At 53.5% G+C, this 19,864-nt stretch overlaps 1 protein-coding gene across 4 annotated transcripts; it reads left to right on the forward strand.

The window, feature by feature from the left end:
* Positions 1 to 9,151: 9,151 nt before the first annotated feature.
* On the forward strand, positions 9,152 to 18,498 carry COPZ2 (COPI coat complex subunit zeta 2). Of its 4 annotated transcripts, none has more exons than XR_014305079.1 (10): positions 9,152 to 9,305; positions 10,100 to 10,174; positions 11,760 to 11,841; positions 12,368 to 12,459; positions 12,946 to 13,001; positions 13,711 to 13,788; positions 15,536 to 15,587; positions 16,189 to 16,227; positions 16,864 to 17,000; positions 18,156 to 18,498. XR_014305079.1 is itself a non-coding variant. In XM_082708394.1 (9 exons), exons 1-9 carry the CDS (start codon positions 9,195 to 9,197, stop codon positions 18,201 to 18,203), a joined length of 633 nt encoding a protein of 210 aa, XP_082564520.1. In that variant the 5' UTR covers positions 9,153 to 9,194; the 3' UTR covers positions 18,204 to 18,498. The 4 variants fall into 4 exon arrangements, 2 of the variants coding, with proteins under 2 accessions (XP_082564520.1, XP_082564521.1); XR_014305080.1 differs by having other exon boundaries at positions 11,790 to 11,841; XM_082708394.1 differs by lacking the exon at positions 16,864 to 17,000 and having other exon boundaries at positions 9,153 to 9,305.
* Positions 18,499 to 19,864: the final 1,366 nt, after the last annotated feature.

Consider the following 19,864-nt stretch of genomic DNA (forward strand, 5'->3'; position numbering starts at 1 on the left):
GCCCGGCATTCTGGCCCCTCCGCGGTGCGTCGGCCTTCCGAGGTACTATAGGTTGGGCGCGGAGTAAAGTGTGCAAGCTGAGCGCTTTCAGTGCATTCCTCGGCTGGGGAATAAAGGCTTAGGACCGGGGGTGAGAGCTGGTATCACTGCCGGAGCGCGGAATTCTACCCCCGCCCCGAAGGTTCCCACGGTGACTTGCAAAAGCCCAGTGAGACCTGAGGGGGCCGAGGCGGGACACAGAGCATGTGTTCGCCGCGGTGACGACGCTCGAGCCGCCATATTGGGTTCTGGCAACGGAAACCGCTATTGCCGCTTCCGCTATGTGCAGGCCTGGCACCGTGTCCCGAGCCCGTCGCAAGTGGCGGGCAGGGGTCGCTTTGCGGGAAGGGCCCAGCGGGCGGGTTGCCACCACGGTCGTGGGACGTTGACGGTGTGAAGGATATGGCATGCCTGGCGAGTTTTGTAGTGATAGGGACACCCCATAGAGTTCTCTTCCCCGTCTTGTCTGCCCCGCCCGCCCAGACCACGGAGCTTAGTCTTGCCTTTCAGGAACTTTCTTCGATTTCGGGTGCTGGCCAATCTCACCCAGCCGACATCTTTGTGATTTTTCAAACATTGCTTTATACCCAGCCTCTCCTGGGGGAGCCTGTTAAACCTGCAGATTCTGAGGCCTCACTCCAGAGACCGTGATTGACTTAACCCTGGGGTGGCAGCCTGATAACCTGCCTGCTTAGTAATGACGCGGGTAATTTTAACACAGTTGATCCCAGGACCACCTTTAGGCAATCACTAAATTGAAGTTCCTAGTACTTTGTTCCCAGCTGTGGGACTTAAGAGGCATCAACTCAAATTCTTGACTCCCAGGGAGATTCTCATAATCTAGTGGGCGAAATCACTCCCAGGGAGATTCTCATAATCTAGCGGGCGAAATCCTTGTGCAACAAGGACAAGGCCAACTGCTAACTCTTCAGATAACAACATGTAGTCCTCGCGTGTTTGGAGAGTTGGGAGGCTTAATCTGGGGTGGTTCACAGATTATAAAGCACTTTCAGAATTCATACAGAAAGGTACACCAGCGGCCAGTCATCGCCTTAAAAAACTTCTGGCGTAGTTAGGGATTTCTTTTTTCTTTCTTTTTTTTTTTTTAAAGGCATTTCAAAGACTGATTCAGAGAGCACAAGTTTTACTTACTCGTTTTACTATTTGGCTTCTAGTAAATGCTAGAATATACACTCCATGAGGGCTAGAATTCTGTGCGTTAACTGTTGAGTCCTCAAAACCTAGAACAGTGCCAGGAACAAAGTTGACAATAAATACTGAGTAATTGAAGGAGAACTCCAGCAGGCAGGCCTGTCATTAGAAGGTCCTGCTAAAAGCAGAAATTACATGGAAGAAAGAAAATACATGGAAAAGGTGTGGTCTTGGAAGGGTATGGGATGTTACCAAGGAAATGGGAGACCAGTCAGCCCCGGAATTAAGACCATGGAAATACTCCTGTTGGATAAGAGGAGAAACTGAGGTGTGCTTTGTTAACTCTAAAAATATAACAAGGTGGTTAAGAAATATTTAAAAATCATAGAACTGAATGATACCAAAGCTAGACTAAAGTTGCAGGGCCTAAATACAAGACTTTGGAAAAAATAGGAGGGTGTTGGGGCGCCTGGGTGGCTCAGTGGGTTAAAGCCTCTGCCTTCAGCTCAGGTCATGATCTCAGGGTCCTGCAATTGAGCCCCCCATCGGACTCTGCTTGACAGGGAGCCTGCTTCCCCCTCTCTCTCCGCCTGTCTCTCTGCCTACTTGTGATCCTTGTCTGTCAAATAAATAAATAAAATATTTTTAAAAAGGAGAGTGTCGTTTGTTTGACCCAGCAAATACAGAACAATTTTAAACTTTCACACACACACAAAAGAACCCGGCGATTCTCCAACCTATGGGAAACTTTAGCACCAACAAAACTGGTGTTTTAGACGGGTCCACTTGTATTTTCCAAGTTCCTTTTGAGCCACATAGCAGGTTACCAAGTGCATGGGATAAGAAAGTCCGGGGCACTTGGGTGACTCAGTTGATGAAGCATCTGCCTTCAGCTCAGGTCATGATCAGAGTCCTGGGATGGAGTCCTATATGGGGCTCCCTGCTGAGCAGGGAGTCTGCTTTTCCCTCTCCCTCTGTACCTCCTCCCCATTCATGCTCTCTCTCTCTCATACATAAATAAAAATCTTAAAAAAAAATTAAAAAGTCTTACAGTGGACACAAAACTAATGTGAAGTCAAATCAAGTAAATATTCACTGAAATGAAATGGCAGCCGTAGGTCGAAGGCCACCCTGGGGAACTAACATGTGACACAGTCATGTCACTTGGAAAGCTTAAAATCATTTGGTCGCTTTTAATGACTCAAAATTTGTTGGAATAGCAGTCCTACCCATCCTCTCCTTCCCTTTCCTTTCTGGGGTCCTGGGTGTCGAGGGAGGCACAGGCACCGAGGAGAGGAAGGTCTCTGTGTTAATCCCTAGAAAAGGGGTGGGAGAGGTGTGGAAAAGTCTTTTGTTTGTGCCCACACTGTCCCCTTCATTTTCTTTTGCCTGCCAGCTTCTAGTACTGTGCTTCACTGTGTCTAATTATTTGAGCGTTCAGTGGGAGGTGGATCAGGAACTGTTTAACTGGGTTAAAGAGTGACAAGATCAAGTCCTGCTTAGCGCTTACTAAAGGGTGGGAAGGAAGAGGGAAAGACAAGGAATTGCTCACCCGTTGCAAGGATTGAGGAGAATCAGGATGTAGAGACAGTTTCAATCAGCAGTAGGCAGGTAGGCCTGTCCAGGATAGTTCGTACTCCATAGCAGGGAGCGGGGATCAAAACACTGTCTTCCACTCTGTCGAGAATTCCAGATCAAGTCTGAGCAGGTACAAACCTACTTCCCACTGATTAACCATGTAAAATGCAGGGCGTGTCCTTCACCTAGGATGCCACCCTCCTTCCTTCCCCTGACATGCTCTCCCTCTCCTTTGCCTGGGACAGCTGTTAATAGGACAATTACCCAAGAAGCAAAAGAAAGATGCCATGTTGATGTGTCATCCGTCCTGGTATATCTATTAAATCAGACTGAGAAGACCACTGGAAAAAGTGAACACATGCGCTCCCTTCCCTAAGGGAGAGGCTGGGAGCCGTCAGTAAAACCAGGCCTTGCCCTTGTGACTCGAGATCGCTTGGGAAAGGACAAGGCAGTGGGAAGCCAGGAAGAGAGTTTGTTTTAATGCACAGGGACTTAGGGTCATCAAAGAGCCAGCTAACCATACACTGGATTCCCTACTCATCTGGGCTATATCTGTGCTGACCCAGCTTCCTCCATGGAAAAAGCTGTTGCCACCAGCAGACACATCCATCCTCCAGTCATCTGGGAGGAGGACATCTGCCAGGAAACCCTTAAAGAAGGGGCTGGATTTCTTCTGGAATAGCAGGGAAAGGGGAAATCTAGTGTTTCTGCTATTCTGGTTGCTCATTATTTTTTTTAAGGTTTTATTTATTTATTTGAAAGACGGAGATCACAGGGAGGCAGAAAGGCAGGCTCCAGAGAGCCTGATGCAGGACTGGAACCCAGGAGTCTGGGATCATGACCTGAGCTGAAGGCAGAGGCTTAACCGACTGAGCCACCCAGGCGCCCCCCCCCCCCGTTTTTAAATATTTTATTTATTCATTTGACAGAGAGATCACAAGTAGAGAGGCAGGCAGAGAGAGAGGGAGAAGCAGGCTCCCCGCTGAGCCGAGCCCAATGCAGGGCTCGATCCCAGGACCCCAAGAGCACGACCTGAGCCAAAGGCAGAGGCTTAACCCACTGAGCCACCCAGGCGCTCCTATTTTTCCTTTTAAAGAAATTTTTAAAAAATATTGCTAATCTATATAAATATTTCTCACTCTTCAACTTCTATCTAACTCAGGGGAGTGTATTAGATGACTGTGAGATTTCCTTACAGCCCTTCTGAGAGATTCTAGGATTACATCCTGTCCATACTAAATGTTAGCATGTCTTGCAAGGAAATCAATTAGTTATCCTGCTAATCCAGACATCTGGCCTCCTTTCTTACATGGTAAACATCATTAGCAAGCTTGTTACCATTAAACCCTCAAAAGAGGTAAAGCTCCTCCACAAGCCAGCCTCTTCCCTGCGCACCCCTGCACCTCGGCTGTCTTAGAAGATTGCTTCTCAACCCTGGCTGCACATTAGAATCACCTGGGGGGCTTGTAAAAATTATCCATGCCCAGGTCCCACCCCCAACTAATTAAGTCAGAGTCTCCCAGAGCAGCCCTGGGCATCAGGATTTTGTAAAATGCTCCTCAGGTGATTCTTATGTGCAGTCAAAGTAGAGGATAGCTAGCCTGGAGCAAGAATTCAAATTGGGTAAAAAGAGAATAGCAGTGGTAATGCGTAAGCGCAGACTAGAATCATCACCTGATTTTAGGATACAGTCTTTCTCCGTCCTGGAATGCCCTCTGCCTTGAACTATCCAATGAAAACACCTCATTGTTCATTCATATCTTGCTAACAATTTATGAAGCTGAGTTCAGCCATTCTGTACGTCTCACGTACAGAATGCCCAACCATGTTGGGTAATTTTGAGGGAGGTGCCATGGTGAGGTGGGAAGCGTGGGTGTTTTGGACTCAGAGCTGGGTTCAAAAATCTGGCTCTCCCACTTATTTGTTGGGCCCTCCTGAGCTAAATGGAGATAACAAGATACAGGTTCACAAGGTTTAAAAATCAGAACCAGTGGGGCACCTGGCTGGCTCATTTGGTAGAGTAAGTAATGCTTGATTTCAGGGTCACGAGTTCAAGGCCATATTGGACCTGCAACCTACTGGGAAAAAAAAAAAATCAGAGCCTGTGTACAAAGCCACCTGTGCCTGGGTAGACCTGAGCACAAGGCTCCTTTCTTGCCCAGCTCTCTCTCTCCCCACCCTACAACCTTATTATCCCAGAGAAAGCCAAACGCTTAGAGAAATGAGCGCTGTCCTTAGGACAGTCAATGGAGACTCATCCTGCAGACAGAGCATGGAAGCTTCCATTTTCTCCCTGGTGGATGCCACAAGCACACACATCCACACTTCGCATTCCACACACACACCTCCCCCTCTTGACATTATAGCAAGATGGAGAGAGAGAGGGAGAGAGAAAAAGAGAGAGAGAGAGAGGCTGTTACCCAAGGGAGCTGTTTCTTCTTGTCACACAAGAACAGATGCCCAAATCCTAGGACAGCACAGAAATGTGGCAGCAGGAGAGTGAGTCAGAGGAAACAGAATGGTTTCACCTCTAAGACCTACCAGGGCCCAGAGGGGAACCCATGTGAATCACTAGCCTCCCGGAGCCTCACAAGGACAGAGACCCGTGTACAGTTTTCAGAACCAATTCAAGGTCCAGCTACTCTGCAGACCCCAACCGGCTGGAGATGCGTACAGCCCCTCACCCCTACCCCTCACCCCCACGAACCCACCCCCAAGGGAGCAGAGGGCTGCATTCTTTCTGAACACAGCTTTGGCTTCCGCCTTCCAGGGAGCCTTCTCATCTGAAGATTCTTAGGTGCTAAGAAGGTACACTTCTTAGGTGCTGCCAGGCTTTCGCTGTGACGTCCTCTTGGGACAGTCCTGTGGAGAAGATGTTGTCCTGTCACTGCAATCACTGAGCCGGTATTTTTACGTAGAACCCCATTAAAGGGGCACCCTCGGCTGGGGGCCCAGAGAAGAGAATGAGTCCTGAGCTCTCTGCTGAGGGACTGTAGAGGAGGAACCATCCCTGGGGAGAATCTCTTTCTGGAAAAGTTACCTTGAGGTGTCTGAATTTACTTTTTCGCCACAGCATGTAAAGAGATCCCAGTGATTAGAACTGTAGCAACAACCACGGTGGGAGAGGTGGTAGTGGGGAGGATTTTGTGGTTCCTGTGCTTCCTTCCAGGGCCTTCTCTCTCATCCCAGCCCCCACGCCCCAATCCAGTGGCTTCTCATCCACCCTCCTGTAACCAGCTCCCCCACCCAGCTCCCCTGTGGAGCCACGCGGGTTCCCCAAGTCTCCTGTCCACCCAGGTCTTCCTCCCTCCCTTCTTCTGCAAGCTGACCCTCTCCCACTGTGGGTACCATAGGCCAGAGTCTAGGAAGGCTTTTTGATCCATCCTTGTAAATATGAGCTAAAAGTGAATTTAGCTGACAAAAATCTGAAGGCATCGAAATAATCAAATCAATACTTTTTTTTTACATACCGAGCCAGCATGACCGATGACAGAACTTCTGATGATCAGAATCCAAACAAATAAAATACGGCCTCTTTCCCCTCCATTGTGCCAAATCGTGTTGATCCGTGTTCACTGGTAAAACGCTGACAGCCTGCAAGGAAGATTCAGATGTGTCCTCTAAATCATCACAGAAAGAGTTCAGGCAGATGTTTTCCTCAGCTGCTTGCGTGGCTTGCTCCCTGCCTTTTTCGGCTTTGTTCAAATGTCACCTTCCTGAAGCTTTTCTCAAGCGACCCTAACAAAAATGGCATTCTGCTCTGTGTTCCCCAACCCCTCACATTCCTAATCTTTTTCCTTCATAGCATTTATCAGCAACTCACACAATACCCATCTTATGGCTTATTTGCACAGAAATGCGTGCACACGCGCCAAAACACTTGAATATAAGTTCCATGAAAGCAAAGATTTGATTTTGTCTACTATTGTATTCCCGTGAATTGGAAAGTAAGCATTCAATAAATATTTGTATAGCAGATACAATTTCGTTCACAAACACGTTTTTATTATTCTTTGTTTAAAATAGGTATTCTGGGGATGCCTGGGTGGCTCAGTCGTGAAGCATCTGCTTTCAGCTCAGGTCATGATCCCAGGATTGTGGGATCAAGTCCCACGTCAGGCTCCTTGCTCATTCGGGAGACTGCTTCTCTGCCTGCCATTCCCCGTTTGTGCTCTCTCTCTCTCACAAGCAAATAAAATCTTAAAAAAAAAAAAAAAAATAGAAGTGGTGTGCCTGGGTGGCGCAGTGGGTTAAGCCTCTGCCTTAGGCTCAGGTCATGATCCCAGGGTCCTGGGATCGAGCCCCACATCGGGCTCTCTGCTCAGCGGAGAGCCTGCTTCCTCCTCTCTCTCTGCCTGCCTCTCTGCCTACTTGAGATCTCTGTCAAATAAATAAATTATTTAAAAAAGAAAGAAAGAAAGAAAGAAGTAGAGAGCTGACACAAAGAATGTGACAGGAGGGTGCCTGTGTGGCTCAGTGGGTTAGGCCGCTGCCTTCGGCTCAGGTCATGATCTCAGGGTCCTGGGATCGAGTCCTGCATCGGGCTCTCTGCTCAGCAGGGAGCCTGCTTCCTCCTCTCTGTCAAATAAATAAATAAAATCTTAAAAAAAAAAAAAAAGAATGTGACAGGAGAGACTTATTAAGTTAGGTCGGGTGGGGATGAAGTTGACCCTCGAAGAGCTAGAAGACCTTCGTCAGCAATGGAAGAGACCCCTCAGCAGTCAGGTGGACGAGTGAGTGCAGTACACAGGCCTTGAGGAGGAGAAGGAAAGAGCCATATTGAGCCTGAAATGGGCTCCCCTCCCCCATTCAACTACAGTCTTTATTAACTATTATCCTTTTTTTTTTTTTTAAGATTTTATTTATTTGACAAAGATCACAAGTGGGCAAAGAGGCAGGAGGAGAGACTGAGGAGGAAGCAGGCTCCCTGCTGAGCAGAGAGCCAGATGCCTATGCGGAGCTCCATCCCAGGACCCTGGGATCACGACCTGAGCCGAAGTCAGAGGCTTTAACCCACTGAGCCACCTAGGTGCCCTGAGCTGTACCATCCTGATATGGTCACACAAACTCTGAATCTCCCCACCCCTTAAAATGTGGGTGATGGCGGGACGCCCGGGTGGCTCAGTTGGTTGGGTGGCTGCCTTCGGCTGGGGTCATGATCCCAGCGTCCTGGGATCGAGTCCCACATCGGGCTCCTTGCTCGGCTGGGAGCCTGCTTCTCCCTCCGCCTCTGCGGCTTCTCTGCCTGCCTGTGCTCGCTCTCTCCCTCTCTCTCTCTGATAAATAAATAAAATTAAAAAAAAATGTGGGTGATGGTACCTACCTCACCGGTGTGGGCTATATTAACTAATGGCTGTAACAGTTTAAATGCAAAATACACTCCTGGTGTTGTTATGGGCAAATGGGTAAGTCCCGGTTCACTTTGTACCTTCCCAGTTAGAATCTCCCATAGCCTTAGAAAGTCTCCTGAAATGAGAGATACCTGGGTGGTTCAGTCCTTAAGTGTGTGCCTTAGGCTCAGGTCATGATCCCAGGGTCCTGAGATCTAGCCCCGCATGGGGCTCCATACTTCTCCCTCTCTCTCTCCCCCATGTTTGTGTTCCCTCTCTGGCTGTCTCTCTCTGTCAAATAAATAAATAAAATACTTTTTAAAAATGCGGGGGTCTCCTGAAATGGAAGTGTGGACTCGGGTAGACTTCGACCAAAGAAGCCATGAGGCCTTTGTGCTGCTGGGCATCTGCCCTGCCCTAGATTGTCCTCTCTGTGTCTTGGGACACAGAGCTGTCTCTGGGCCATGGCTCGCTTCCTGAGCAGGGGAGGAACTTTTTTGCCCAGAGGGGTCTCCCCAGAACTGTTCTTGTCTGCTCTCACTCCCCAAACCGGTCTCTGAGACCCGAGGGATGGCGAGAGATATTTTGTCCCCGAGAAATCTACCCAGGAGTCAAGACGCAAAACTGGGCTTGGCGTGCGGTCCCTGCTGGCCCCAGGACAGCCTGCGGACCCCGCAGCAAACCAAACGCACCGGCCCCAGGGGCGGGGAGGCGGCAGGGTAAAGCAGGGCCGGTCCCGGGACAGCGAGAGGATTCAGGATTCGGAGAGCTCGGGACTCGGTGGAACCGTGGAGAAGGCGAGAGGGGAAGGAGCAGCCGGGGAAGGAGCAGCCGGGGAAGGAGAGCCGGTCTGCCGAGCGCAGGGCGGAGTGGGCGGGAAGCGAGGGCGGGGAGGGCGAGAGGCAGGAAGGGGCCACCGGGAGAAGGGAAGACACGCACGGCGGGGCGGGGGTGGGGTGGGGGACGCTAGGCCTGCGGCCGCGGGCACGACACGGGCGGCGGCCTCCGGGGGGCGGCCCGGCGGGCAGGGCGGGCCGGCCCGGCGGGCGGAGGCGGGGCGGCGGGCGGCGCTGTCAGCGCGAGGCGGCGGGCGGAATGCAGCGGCCGGAGGCCTGGCCACGTCCGCACCCGGGGGAGGGGGCCGCGGCGGCCCAGGCCGGGGGCCCGGCGCCGCCCGGCCGAGCCGGGGAGCCGGCGGGGCTGCGGGTACGGAGCGGGAGGGCGCCGGGGTCCCGGGCGGCGGGAGCCAGAGTGCGGGAGCGGAGGGGTTGGGGGGGGGGGGCGGGCCGCCAACTCACGACTCGCTCGCCCGCGCCCGGGAACTTGGGGCCCTCGCCGACCGCCCGGGGAGGGGGTCCGGGGCCAGGGCAGGGGAGAAAAAGTTCTCCGGGCGCGGACCCGCGAGGAGGCCGGGCCCGAGTGCGCGTGGGACTGAAGTTCTAGATCAGTTCGAAGCGGTGATGGGCACGGCTCGTGCGGGGGGGTGGGGGTGGACCGGGGTTCCGCTGGTAGGGGTGAGGAGTGGCGGGGCCGCCGGGACTCGAGCTCCCAGGGGAAGGTGGGCTGACGTGCGGGGCTTCTGGAGCACCCTCTCCCCGGGGCCAGGGGGCTGGGGGCGCGCTGAGAGCGCGGGTCCAGCCTCGGTCCAGGGGCCGCTGGAAGGAGGAGGCTCAGCGCCGCTGTCCCCCCGGCCCAGGTTCTGTGATACACTCCGACTCGGGCTCTGGAGCAGTCAGTGCATGACAGAACTTGGGCCCGGACGGACCTTCTGCACCCAATGGGCACAGTGCCCACCCGGGGCCTGCAGTGCAACATCTGCCTGGGAGTGAAGCAGGCACCGGAGTGGGCCCGCACAGCACAGGGTTGGGCCAGAACCAGCTGTGGACCTTTGGGGTCGCTGGACCCTGAGGATGACCTCCTGGGGCCAGTACATGCCATAGAGCCAATGGCAGGGTGTCTGCCTTTAGTCAGGAGCCAACGGAGCTCTCCCCTGGTGTCAGTTGCAGGAACCTTCCCTCTACACCGTCAAGGCTGTTTTCATACTAGATAATGACGGACACCGCCTCCTGGCCAAGGTAAGCTCCCACCCTCACCGGAAAGCCCTGAGGACACTGCTACAGTCCCAAGAACAGAAGTCCCCACCCAGGTGACTCTCTTGTCTCACGGGAGACCCCACTGTGGGCTCTGTGACTCAGAGCAACTCAGCTTAGACCTCTCTAAAGGTCATTCTGTCCATCCTCCTGCCTTGTCCCATGGCTGGCTCCTGGCAAGGGGAGTGTAGCCCCTCTGTTTCTACTCACATTCCCAGAAATGTCTTCTCATCAGTCTTTCCACTGCCCCGGATCTTGGGCCCAGAAGGGACCTCCGGAGGGGTCAGGGGAGTGTCAGGCCTGGGACCCAGGAGCCTTAGTCCCCACATTCTATATAAGCAACCTGCACCTATCTTCTACGGTTTGGGAAACCACTCAGGATTTAGTCTGAGGAGTCTGAGAATTTAGAACCAGATAAGATCTTAGAGACTATATGATCCAACTGTCTCCCTTCACAAATGAAAGAAACGGTATAGAGAAGCTAGCTGAGTTGCCTGAGGCCACAAGTGTTACTATCAAAACACGGATCTGGACTCAGGTATGTCGTCTTGAAGCTCAGGAGCGTGATTTTTACTGTACCAACTCTTCAGGTGTCTGGTGTCGTCTGTCCCACTGTCCCACGTGACCTGGGTAAACCAGACTAGAATAATCAGAAAGAAATGTCTATGGCCGACACAATTAACTACAGTAGGACTCTGGCATCTAAATGAGCTATGAAATGCATTCTAGGCTTGTTGGTTTTGGGGGGACTGAAACTTTTTGTCTTGCTGATATCCAAATGAGCTTGTTCACACAGCAGCGGGCCCGCAGGGAGGCCACTGATTTGCCTGCAGATGGGGTACTGAGTGGCAAAACCCACATCCGGAAAATTGGAAGCTGAGCCCGTCACACTCTCCTCCAGCAGATATCAGACGCAGATCAGCCATGCCCAAGGCTCCAGGGCTTCTGCTCAGCAGGACCCATCCATGTTCAGTTGAAGATACTGAGTCAGAGAAAGAGGCTCATCAACCCCAAAGCATCCATCTAGTTAGGTGGATCCATATAGTCTTCATCACCACGACCCTGTCTGAGGTCAGACAATCCTTGGCTGTGCCCCTTACTACTGTGAGATGTCGGGGAAGTTACCTGACTGCTTCACGCCTTCTCATCCTCATCAGTATAATGGGGATAATAGGAGGAAGAGATCATCAGTATAATGGGGATAAAAGGAGCCGCTGTTGTTGTTACTGTTGGGATAAGGGACCCCCGGCTCTGCCCTCTTTCCTGTAGACTTGGGTTCCTATAGCAAGGGTGACCCACTGAGCACCCTCGTCCTTAGCTCATGGACATCTGCCAAATGTACAAAAACCACCAGGAAATCAGGAGAGGACTCCAAAAGCAGGAATTAAAATTCCTCGACTTTTGATGACTTTCTTCACTTAAAATGTGTGTTTATGGGGAAAGAGTGAGCACACAGGCCTAAAGGGCAACAAGCAGGGGACAGGTCTGTGCTTGGCCCAGCGCCTCCCACCCAGGGAGGAGCCAGGCTCTGTGGAAAAGCGATCACCCCTTCCCCTTCCCTTTCTCATAGTATTATGATGATACATTCCCCTCCTTGAAGGAGCAGATGGCCTTCGAGAAAAATGTCTTCAACAAGACCAGCCGGACTGACAGTAAGTGTCCGCCTCTTCCTTGTCCAAAACTCTCCAATGCACATCGCCGTCCTCCCCATCTGGACACATATGTCCCTGTTGGCCACTCGTACCCACAAGCCATCCCCTTTTCTTCCTTTCCCTCCCACTTCTTCTCCTCTCCTTTCCTCTGGGACGCCTTCACTCCCCATCTCTCTCTCTCACCCCCTGTCCCACCTCCCAAACCCACCTAGAACTCTCTCTCAGCAGAAGAGGCCAACTGCATTACTGCATTGTGTGTCCCCCACCAGCCTGGACAAGGAATTGCCTGGACAAGGACATGGTGGGAGGGGGACCAAAGGTTGACCCTGCACAGGATTTGTTGGCTTCTCCACATGAGACAGTCACTAGACACAGAGTAGTCTAATGGGGGTGTCTCTAGTGCTAGTCTTTTCAAGGGTTCCTTGCAAAGTGAAGAGGGACAAGGCTGGGGAGAGAAGCAGAGCTGGAGATCAGGAGGAGGGGCCCGGCAGAGGGGGCCACACCTGAAAGCCCCTTCCATTTCTAGGTGAGATTGCATTTTTCGGGGGCATGACCATCGTCTACAAGAACAGCATTGATCTCTTCCTGTATGTGGTGGGCTCCTCTCACGAGAATGAGGTGAATTCAGGAGGTTGGGGTGACAAAGAGGGTCTGCCCGTAGCTTAGATTCTGGGGTAGAATTTGGGTTATCATGGGTACCCCTCTTTCTAGGCCCTGGGAGCTGGGGAGCAGCCAGAGTGATTCTTTGTGGGATGGGACATATGATGATGTCTCTTAGGTTCCTTGGGGACCAGAAATGAAGTCCTGGGCAGGAGCCTTGGTTTCTTCCTTGTATATCACCAGGGAAGGATACAATTAATGTCCCACAGTGGGGCACCCCAGTGCTTCTCAGCCCATGCATGGGGAGGCATCCTGGGGTCAAGCTGCAGTCAGTCTCCAGCCCTGTTTTCTTTGAAAAGGGAAGAAGCATTTTCTTTGAAAATGCCCTGTTTTCTTTGAAAAGGGAAGAGCATTTGACGCCTACCTGTGTAGGCGTCAAATGCTCCTTTGGGCCTCCTCGACCTCAAGTTCTCTTTTCCTCTTCCCCTGTCCACCTATGCTCAGCTGATGCTTATGTCCGTTCTCACCTGTCTGTTTGAGTCCCTGAGCCACGTGTTAAGGTGAGTGAGGTCCTCTGCCCTCCAAGGCCCCCCTCCCCTGCAGGCCTTGATACATCACAGATGCAGGACCCTTCCTCTGTTTCCCCCTCTGAAGTCCCCAAAAGACTAAGACTGGAGCCAGAGCTGCCTCTTCCAAGGCCCCTGCCCTTTACTGGACCACCGTGGTTCACTCAGAGCCGAGCCACATGAGGGTCTGGCCAAAAAATGAGGTCCAGAGAAGTTAGGCGATTTGCCTGGGTTTACAGTCTGTTTGTATCATGACAGAGACTCAAACTCAGAGCTTTTTGGACTTGAAGCTCAGCATGGTTTTCACTGCACCCCCATTCAGTTACCTGGTATCTGTCCCAGTGAACATGGTCTGGTTAAGCCAAACGAGGATAAACCAAAAATAAATGTCTACAGTTGAGACAATTAGCTATAGTTCAGCTGTGGCAGCTAATGTAGCTATGAAATGCATTAGGGCTCACTTGGTGGGTGCAGCGTCAATGTGGGGGTGTGGGAGTGTGGGAGGTTGGGGCAAAGCGGGGACCCAAGCTCGGGAATCCCTTGCATAGGCACTGCCCTCACTGCCCTTGACATTCTCCTTCCCACGTGATTGTTGGAGGTTGGGGAGAGGGGGAGGGGTGGAGAGAGGTGGGTCTGCCTCACCTCGGCAGAAACCCAGCTCCTCCTGGCCACGGAGAGGTCCAGGAGCTGTGTCTGCCTTCAGGAAGAACGTGGAGAAGCGCTGGTTGCTGGAGAACATGGACGGGGCCTTCTTGGTGCTGGACGAGATTGTGGATGGCGGGTGAGGAGCGGGCGGGGAGAAGAGGGGCGACTCTGGGACACTCACAGCGGGAGGTGCCTTTGAGGGTCATCAGCTCTAGATGGTACCAAGCACATTGTTGGCTCTCTGGCCAACCCCTCCCGCCTTTCCCCCACCCCGCTTATGAGGATGGAGGTTGATTTCAGCATGAGCCAAAGTCAAGCAAACCAGAAAGTAGGTCAAATGATGGCCAGTGGTTGAACAGGCAGGGTTTGGGGGAATGATTTGATCTCCGGTGCCCAGGAGGAAGGGGCAGCACAGGCCCTTGCCCCTTCCTGGGAGATCTCCATTCAGCTCCCTACTACCTACCTACACACACACACACACACACACACACACACCCTCTCTTAGAGCTCCATCCCTACTTAGATCAACCAGATTCATGACCTTTCCTTATCTTTCCAGTGGGGTTAAGGGGACAACCTTAGCAGGTATGGGGATGAAATGAGGCAAAGCAGGTGAAGCTCACCCCTCCAGTGATTCAAGTGACCTGTCTAAGGTCTCGGTTGCCAGGGGGCCAAGATCGAACGCCAGGTGCATGGTTCCCGAAATTGTGCTCTTCCCACGACACTGTGCACTCTGGGAGATGGGGCACCACGTGCTCCTTCCCTCCTCCCTCTCTCCTCCCTTTCTTCTCTCTCCCTCTTTCCCCCCTCCCTCCTCCTTCCCACCCCCACTGCCTGTTGTGGCAAGGCCTTGTGCTAACTGCCTGAACCCCAAAGCCAGTGGGGTAAGACCAGCCTTGGTGGGACCCGAAGTGTATACAATTTTGTGGAACCTCTTTAAGGAACGTGTGCATACACACACACACACACACACTATTATAAATACAAAATGAAGGCCTTGGATGAGTCTGTGCAAGGGCAGATGTAAGCTTTATGTGCCTCCAGGTCTCTGCCCCCAGAGGAGCTCAGTTTCCCTCTGAGGAAAATGGCGGCAGTGTCGTTTGAGACAGTGCCTGGATGGGAACCCTGGCTTGGGATGTTCCTGTCTTTATGGACGAAAGGCTCTCTGGTGAAGGGGTGCCGGGTGTCCAGTGATGGAGCCTGAAAGAGAGACCTGGTCACTCCCCTGAGACCAGGGGAGGTTTTTTTTTGCATGAAAGCAAAACTTGGCATCTGCCCTAGAGGAGCATCCTGGGGTGAAGAGGACCATCCAGTCAATCCCCCACCGTGGTCCCACCTGCAGTGACCAGCCCTCACACCCACACCCCTGCTCATACCCACAGAAGCTCCCCTGCACCCCCACTGTGTGGCGAAAGACGGCGGGATAGCCAAAAAAAGCCTTGATCCTTGGGTCTATCAAAAGGGGAGATAGATTCTGATTTTAAGTGTCCTCTTCTCCTGTGCGGCGTGACCCCGGGGCATAGAATACTAGTGAAACCGGATGGGGTCCCCACGGGCGCTCCCTCTCTTCGCCGCATCAGCATCCATCCCCAGATCCAGAAGGTGAAGGGCACTTTCAAGAACTCAGAGCTTTTCAGTCTCTGCTTTTGATGCTCTGATCATTCTAGACTGGACTAGAAGCTTTTGACCAGGGACACCCCATTTCAAAGCTTTGTGACCATCAGGTTTGAGGCATAGAGGGATCAAAGCTGAGGAATGTCGGTGGGAAGGTACCTGGAAGGGGCAGCTGCCGGAGAGTAAGGGAGGGAGGGGTGCCTGGCAGGGAGAGTCCGCAGAGGGAGGAGTCATGTCATTGTCATCCTGGTTTCTGTCTCATCTTGTAGCGTGATTCTGGAGAGCGACCCCCAGCAAGTGATCCAGAAAGTGAATTTTAGGGTAAGAGTCTTCCGGCGGGTCCCTGACTCCCGTGTCGCTGGGCTGCCCTTTCCACCCTCCCTGCCTCCTGTCCTCCTTGTGCAGGCGATGCCAGGGCCAGGAGACTAGGAACCCGAGCTCCTCTAGCAGAAGCAAGTACTGGGTCGATACACCTGCGGGGGTGGCAGTTAGGAAAAGAGATCTCGTGACCTCTCTCCCCCTGTAGAATCACCAAGTACCTCACCATCCTCCCCAGTGGGAAGTACAGAGTAGGGAAAGGGAGAAATTCTCCAAGAGACACCAAACTTGGCCTTGAGTTTGGAGAGTAGGGGTACAGAAAGACCCTCCCTGCCTAGTTTGGGTTCTCATGTCTGGATGAAACCTTTTCTCCCATCTTTGTTCCCCTTCGTGCCTTTGCTCTCTGTGAGCCCAGCGACGGGCCCCAGGGGCCTGGCTTCCAAGTGGCCAGCTACAAGGCTCCCATTCATCAGTCAGGTGTATTCGGGGTCCCCCCCCCACTGCATCCCCTCACTCCCCCGCCAAAGCCCCTTTCTTTCACCTTGCTTGCTTCACCCGAACCCCTCCTCTGGGCTGACCGCCCTCGGACACTGCTTCCCTGCAGGCAGATGACGGCAGCTTGAGCGAACAGAGTGTGGCCCAGGTAAGGCCCCCTGCATCTGCCTTGGCCGGAAGTGGGCTAGAGGGAGGAGAGCGGAGCCTCCCAGAGGGACCAAGGGGAGCCGTCGAGGTTGAGAAGTCAGGGGTGCAGGAGAGAAGGGATGGGACAGTGACAGGCCGTCTCCTGGAGAGTCATGGCGCAGACTGGGGATTCGTAAGTGCTGGGTCCCTCACCAGCAGCCCGCCTCATCTCCTGGCTTGGCGTAGTTGGGTTGAAACCCTGGGGTGAGCTGCCACCCTGATGACTGGTGTGCCTTGTCCCCCAAAACATTCTGGGGACTGAGGCACCTAATGCTCCCCCAAACCCAGAAAGGATACCAAATAGTTTTTCTCTAACCTCTCACCCCATGCTGCTTAGGGTTCCTGCTGGAGTTGTTAAGGGACCCCCTAACTGTCTCCACTCACCACTTGCACCTTGCCCTTTGCCCCTGAATGACCTGGCTGTGGGGAAGCCCATCCCTGCCAGTCTCCTGCATGGTCCAGTCTGGGAGGCATGTGTGGCAGGGGTGAAGCTGGGGGTGGGGCAGATTCCTGGACCTGTGGCCTGACTGGTTCCCCAGCTGTGCAAACTTCCTGCTTGTCAGGCCCACTGCTTGACCTCCATTCTGTCTGCCCACAGGTCTCTCTGCCCAGACTAATCCTGCTTTTATGGACCTTCCTGCCTCAGTGCACTAACTCCCTCCTGCTGTGACAGCTAAGGCAGGGGACGGGACCCAAGCCATCCCACGACCCAAGCCATCCTGCGTGGAGCCCCAGGTGTGGTGCCCACTTCCTTTCCTACCCTTGCTGCTCACCCTGCTTCTCCCTCCTCCCAGTTCCCCCCCCCGCCACCACGTGCCTCCTTAGACCTTGCTGGGATGAAGGCAGCCATGTGGCAGTTTTCAGGTCAGAAAGAGGCTGAAGAACAATGAACAGAACAGTTAGGAACACAGGTGCTGGAATGAGTTGTCCCAGGATGTCTGTTTCACCCTGCCGCCTGCAAGCTGTGTGACCTACAGCGAGTTACTCAGCCTCTCTGGGCCTCTCATGAAGGGCAGGACACTCTTCACAGCATTACTAGGAGAAGCCAGCTCCTATTTTTTCCAAAGGGGGAATGAATTCTTGAGGAAGAACCAAGGAAGTTGTAGGTAGTGAACGGGAGATGAAAGGAAGGGAAAGTTAGGTTTCTGGCTGGGAAAAGCTGGAGAAACCCAGGGCCAGGCAGCCCTTGAGAGAGGAGGGAGACTGTGCAGGAGTGAGAGACATAACAGCGTGGGCTGGGACTTTTTCTGAGGGCAATGAAGCCTGATGGCCAGAGAGGTGATCTGAGGGACAGACCTGGGTTCCCACCATCTGGGCATTGTGTGTGCACAGTTGTATGCATTTGTTGAAGTCCTCAGCAGAACTGGAGAATGAACGCATCTGAAAGCAGGTGTCCTGTGGCAGCACTGGGCCAGCCCCCTTTGGCCAGCTGTGCCACATCAGCAGCGGGCTGGGGTGGGGTGTTGGGGACATGCTGCCAGCCCCGGCCACAGCTAGGGGGTTGCTGAGGAGTCTGGGCACAGGCAGTGACCGGCCTGGGCCTAGTCTCTGCCTAGACGTGGCACTGTGGGCGGACGCTCCAGTGGCACGGCCTGGCAGAGACCAGGCTTGCGGCCACACCCCTGGCTGCCGCCTGGGGAACTGTGGCCGGTGGGGCAGGCTGGGGCCTGAGCTGGGAGCTGGCTGCAGCCAGTTTGGACTGCTGTTTTGCGGGCCTGGCGCCACTCAAGCCAACCACAGATGAGCTGCTGCCACCTAGTGACGGAATGTTGCAGGGACACTTAGAGAAGGGCTTGTAGACCTCCGCATCACTACCGTGTTAGGGCACTTGGTATCCACCGCTCCCCCCCCCCCCCCCGGTTTCTTTCAACCTTATTCCCTATCCCCCAGGTTCTTCAGTCTGCCAAGGAGCAAATTAAATGGTCGTTACTGAAATGAAGGCTGTGCATTCAGGTCTCCCTGCCCCCAGAGCATTTCCGCAATCCTGGCAAAAGCTCAAAGACCCCAGGGAACAGGAGAGATCCTTCTGTATTCCTAAGCCCTCCCAGAACTGACTCCTGAGGACTCTGGCCAGGGACTCTGAGATGCAAAGATTGGGCTTCAGCACTGACTCACCCCTTCTCACTGCCCTGGCCTGCCCCTTGGGCCATGAGAACCAGCTGAGCTGCCTTAACTCAGACCTTAGGCATCCCTGGCCCCAGAACCCTAATAAACCTGCTTTGTCTCCTGCCAATGGTCTCCTTCTCTGCTGGCCTGGGAAGTGTTGTGTAAGTTCTGATGAGGGCTCTTGCACTGTCCGCGGCTCATCTTCAGGAGGCCCAGGACCAAGGTGTCCAGGGCTAGCCCTGTGGTCACGTGTTGGGGGAGGGGATCAAGAGAAGGGGACGATTTATCATCGTGAGGGGGTGTGATACTGATACCACGGGGCCCCCTATGTGATGGGAAGGGCTAGGTATGATTGCGGGACATGGTAAAAAAGTAATAATGGCTGAAATGGCGCACATTCGGGGAAAAGGAGACAAAAGAGGGTACTCCTAAGCGGTACAAACCTCCGGGGAAGAGAGGAAAAGATGGTACACACATGGTGACCCTACTGGGAATTCTTTGAATCACTTTTTCCACTCCCAGCTTCCAAAAGGGAAGGGCGGAAGGCTTCCTCTGGACAAACTGAGGAACAGCACGCCCGTTTTTCTTGGCATGGCCGGCGCCGCGGAATTCCTCTGCTAGTAGACGTCCTGGGCACCAGAGCCCTGCGAGCTTGCCATGGTTGGGCCCGATACTGGCGGCGAGGAAGCATGGGCCAGCCCCACCGTGCATGTGTGTCCAGAGCACCCAGTGCGTTCCAGAGGGTGTGGGTGAAGAGTGGAGGTCTGCAGGGAGGGGAGAGAAGGGTAGGGGGTGCCAGGGGCAAACAGGAAGGATGGAGCGACTTCCTCGGCGACGTAACTCCCCTTCTTGCTCCCTGTACCAGAACCTCCCGTTTCTCCCTTTCTTTCCCCGACGCGTCCCCGCGACCCTGTACGGCAGTCCCCTAGACCGTGTAACGGTCGGTCCCGGAACAGCTCGTTTCCCTCGATACCTTTCCACGCTCCGCCCCGCTCCCGCCCCTCTCTGGCACAATTTTCCGCGGGGAGTCCCGCCCCAGGACCGCATCCGCGATCCTACAGCGCCACCTGGAGGGAAAGGAAGGAAATGCGCCCCCTCCGGGTCCTACTCCCCTGACTAACTCCGCCTCCAGGGCGGAACCAAACCCTGTTCCCAAGATCCTCCCAGACCCCCAACGCTCATAACAGGGCGTTGCCCTAGCAACCAGCACGCTTGACCCGCCCTGCGAGTTCCGCGCCAGCGTGGGCTGACGAGCTTCTGCCAGCTGCTACAGTAAGAGTGCAGCGAGCCTCGGATTTTAATGGACGCTGTCCCTGCGGGTTATCACGTCCTACATTATAAACTCTCTAAGATTGGTTATTTATAATGGGTATGATTACTTCTGTAATTAGAGAAAATGATAAAGATAGAGTTATGTAAACAAATACATTGTAAGCGCTGCGTACATAACTCATTCCAGGAAATAATGCAACAAGGCAACTCCGACAGGGAAA

Source organism: Mustela nivalis (genome assembly GCF_964662115.1).
Source record: "Mustela nivalis genome assembly, chromosome: 17".
In the NCBI taxonomy this organism is placed as follows: domain Eukaryota; kingdom Metazoa; phylum Chordata; class Mammalia; order Carnivora; family Mustelidae; genus Mustela; species Mustela nivalis.

What these genes read in the sequence shown, in the direction of transcription:
- COPZ2 (XM_082708394.1), top strand. Translation starts at nt 9,195, where the DNA reads ATGCAGCGGCCGGAGGCCTGGCCACGTCCGCACCCGGGGGAGGGGGCC. An exon ending in GACACCGCCTCCTGGCCAAG is followed by an intron (nt 10,175 to 11,759) that starts GTAAGCTCCCAC and finishes CCTTTCTCATAG; the next exon opens with TATTATGATGATACATTCCC. An exon ending in TCCAGAAAGTGAATTTTAGG is followed by an intron (nt 15,588 to 16,188) that starts GTAAGAGTCTTC and finishes GCTTCCCTGCAG; the next exon opens with GCAGATGACGGCAGCTTGAG.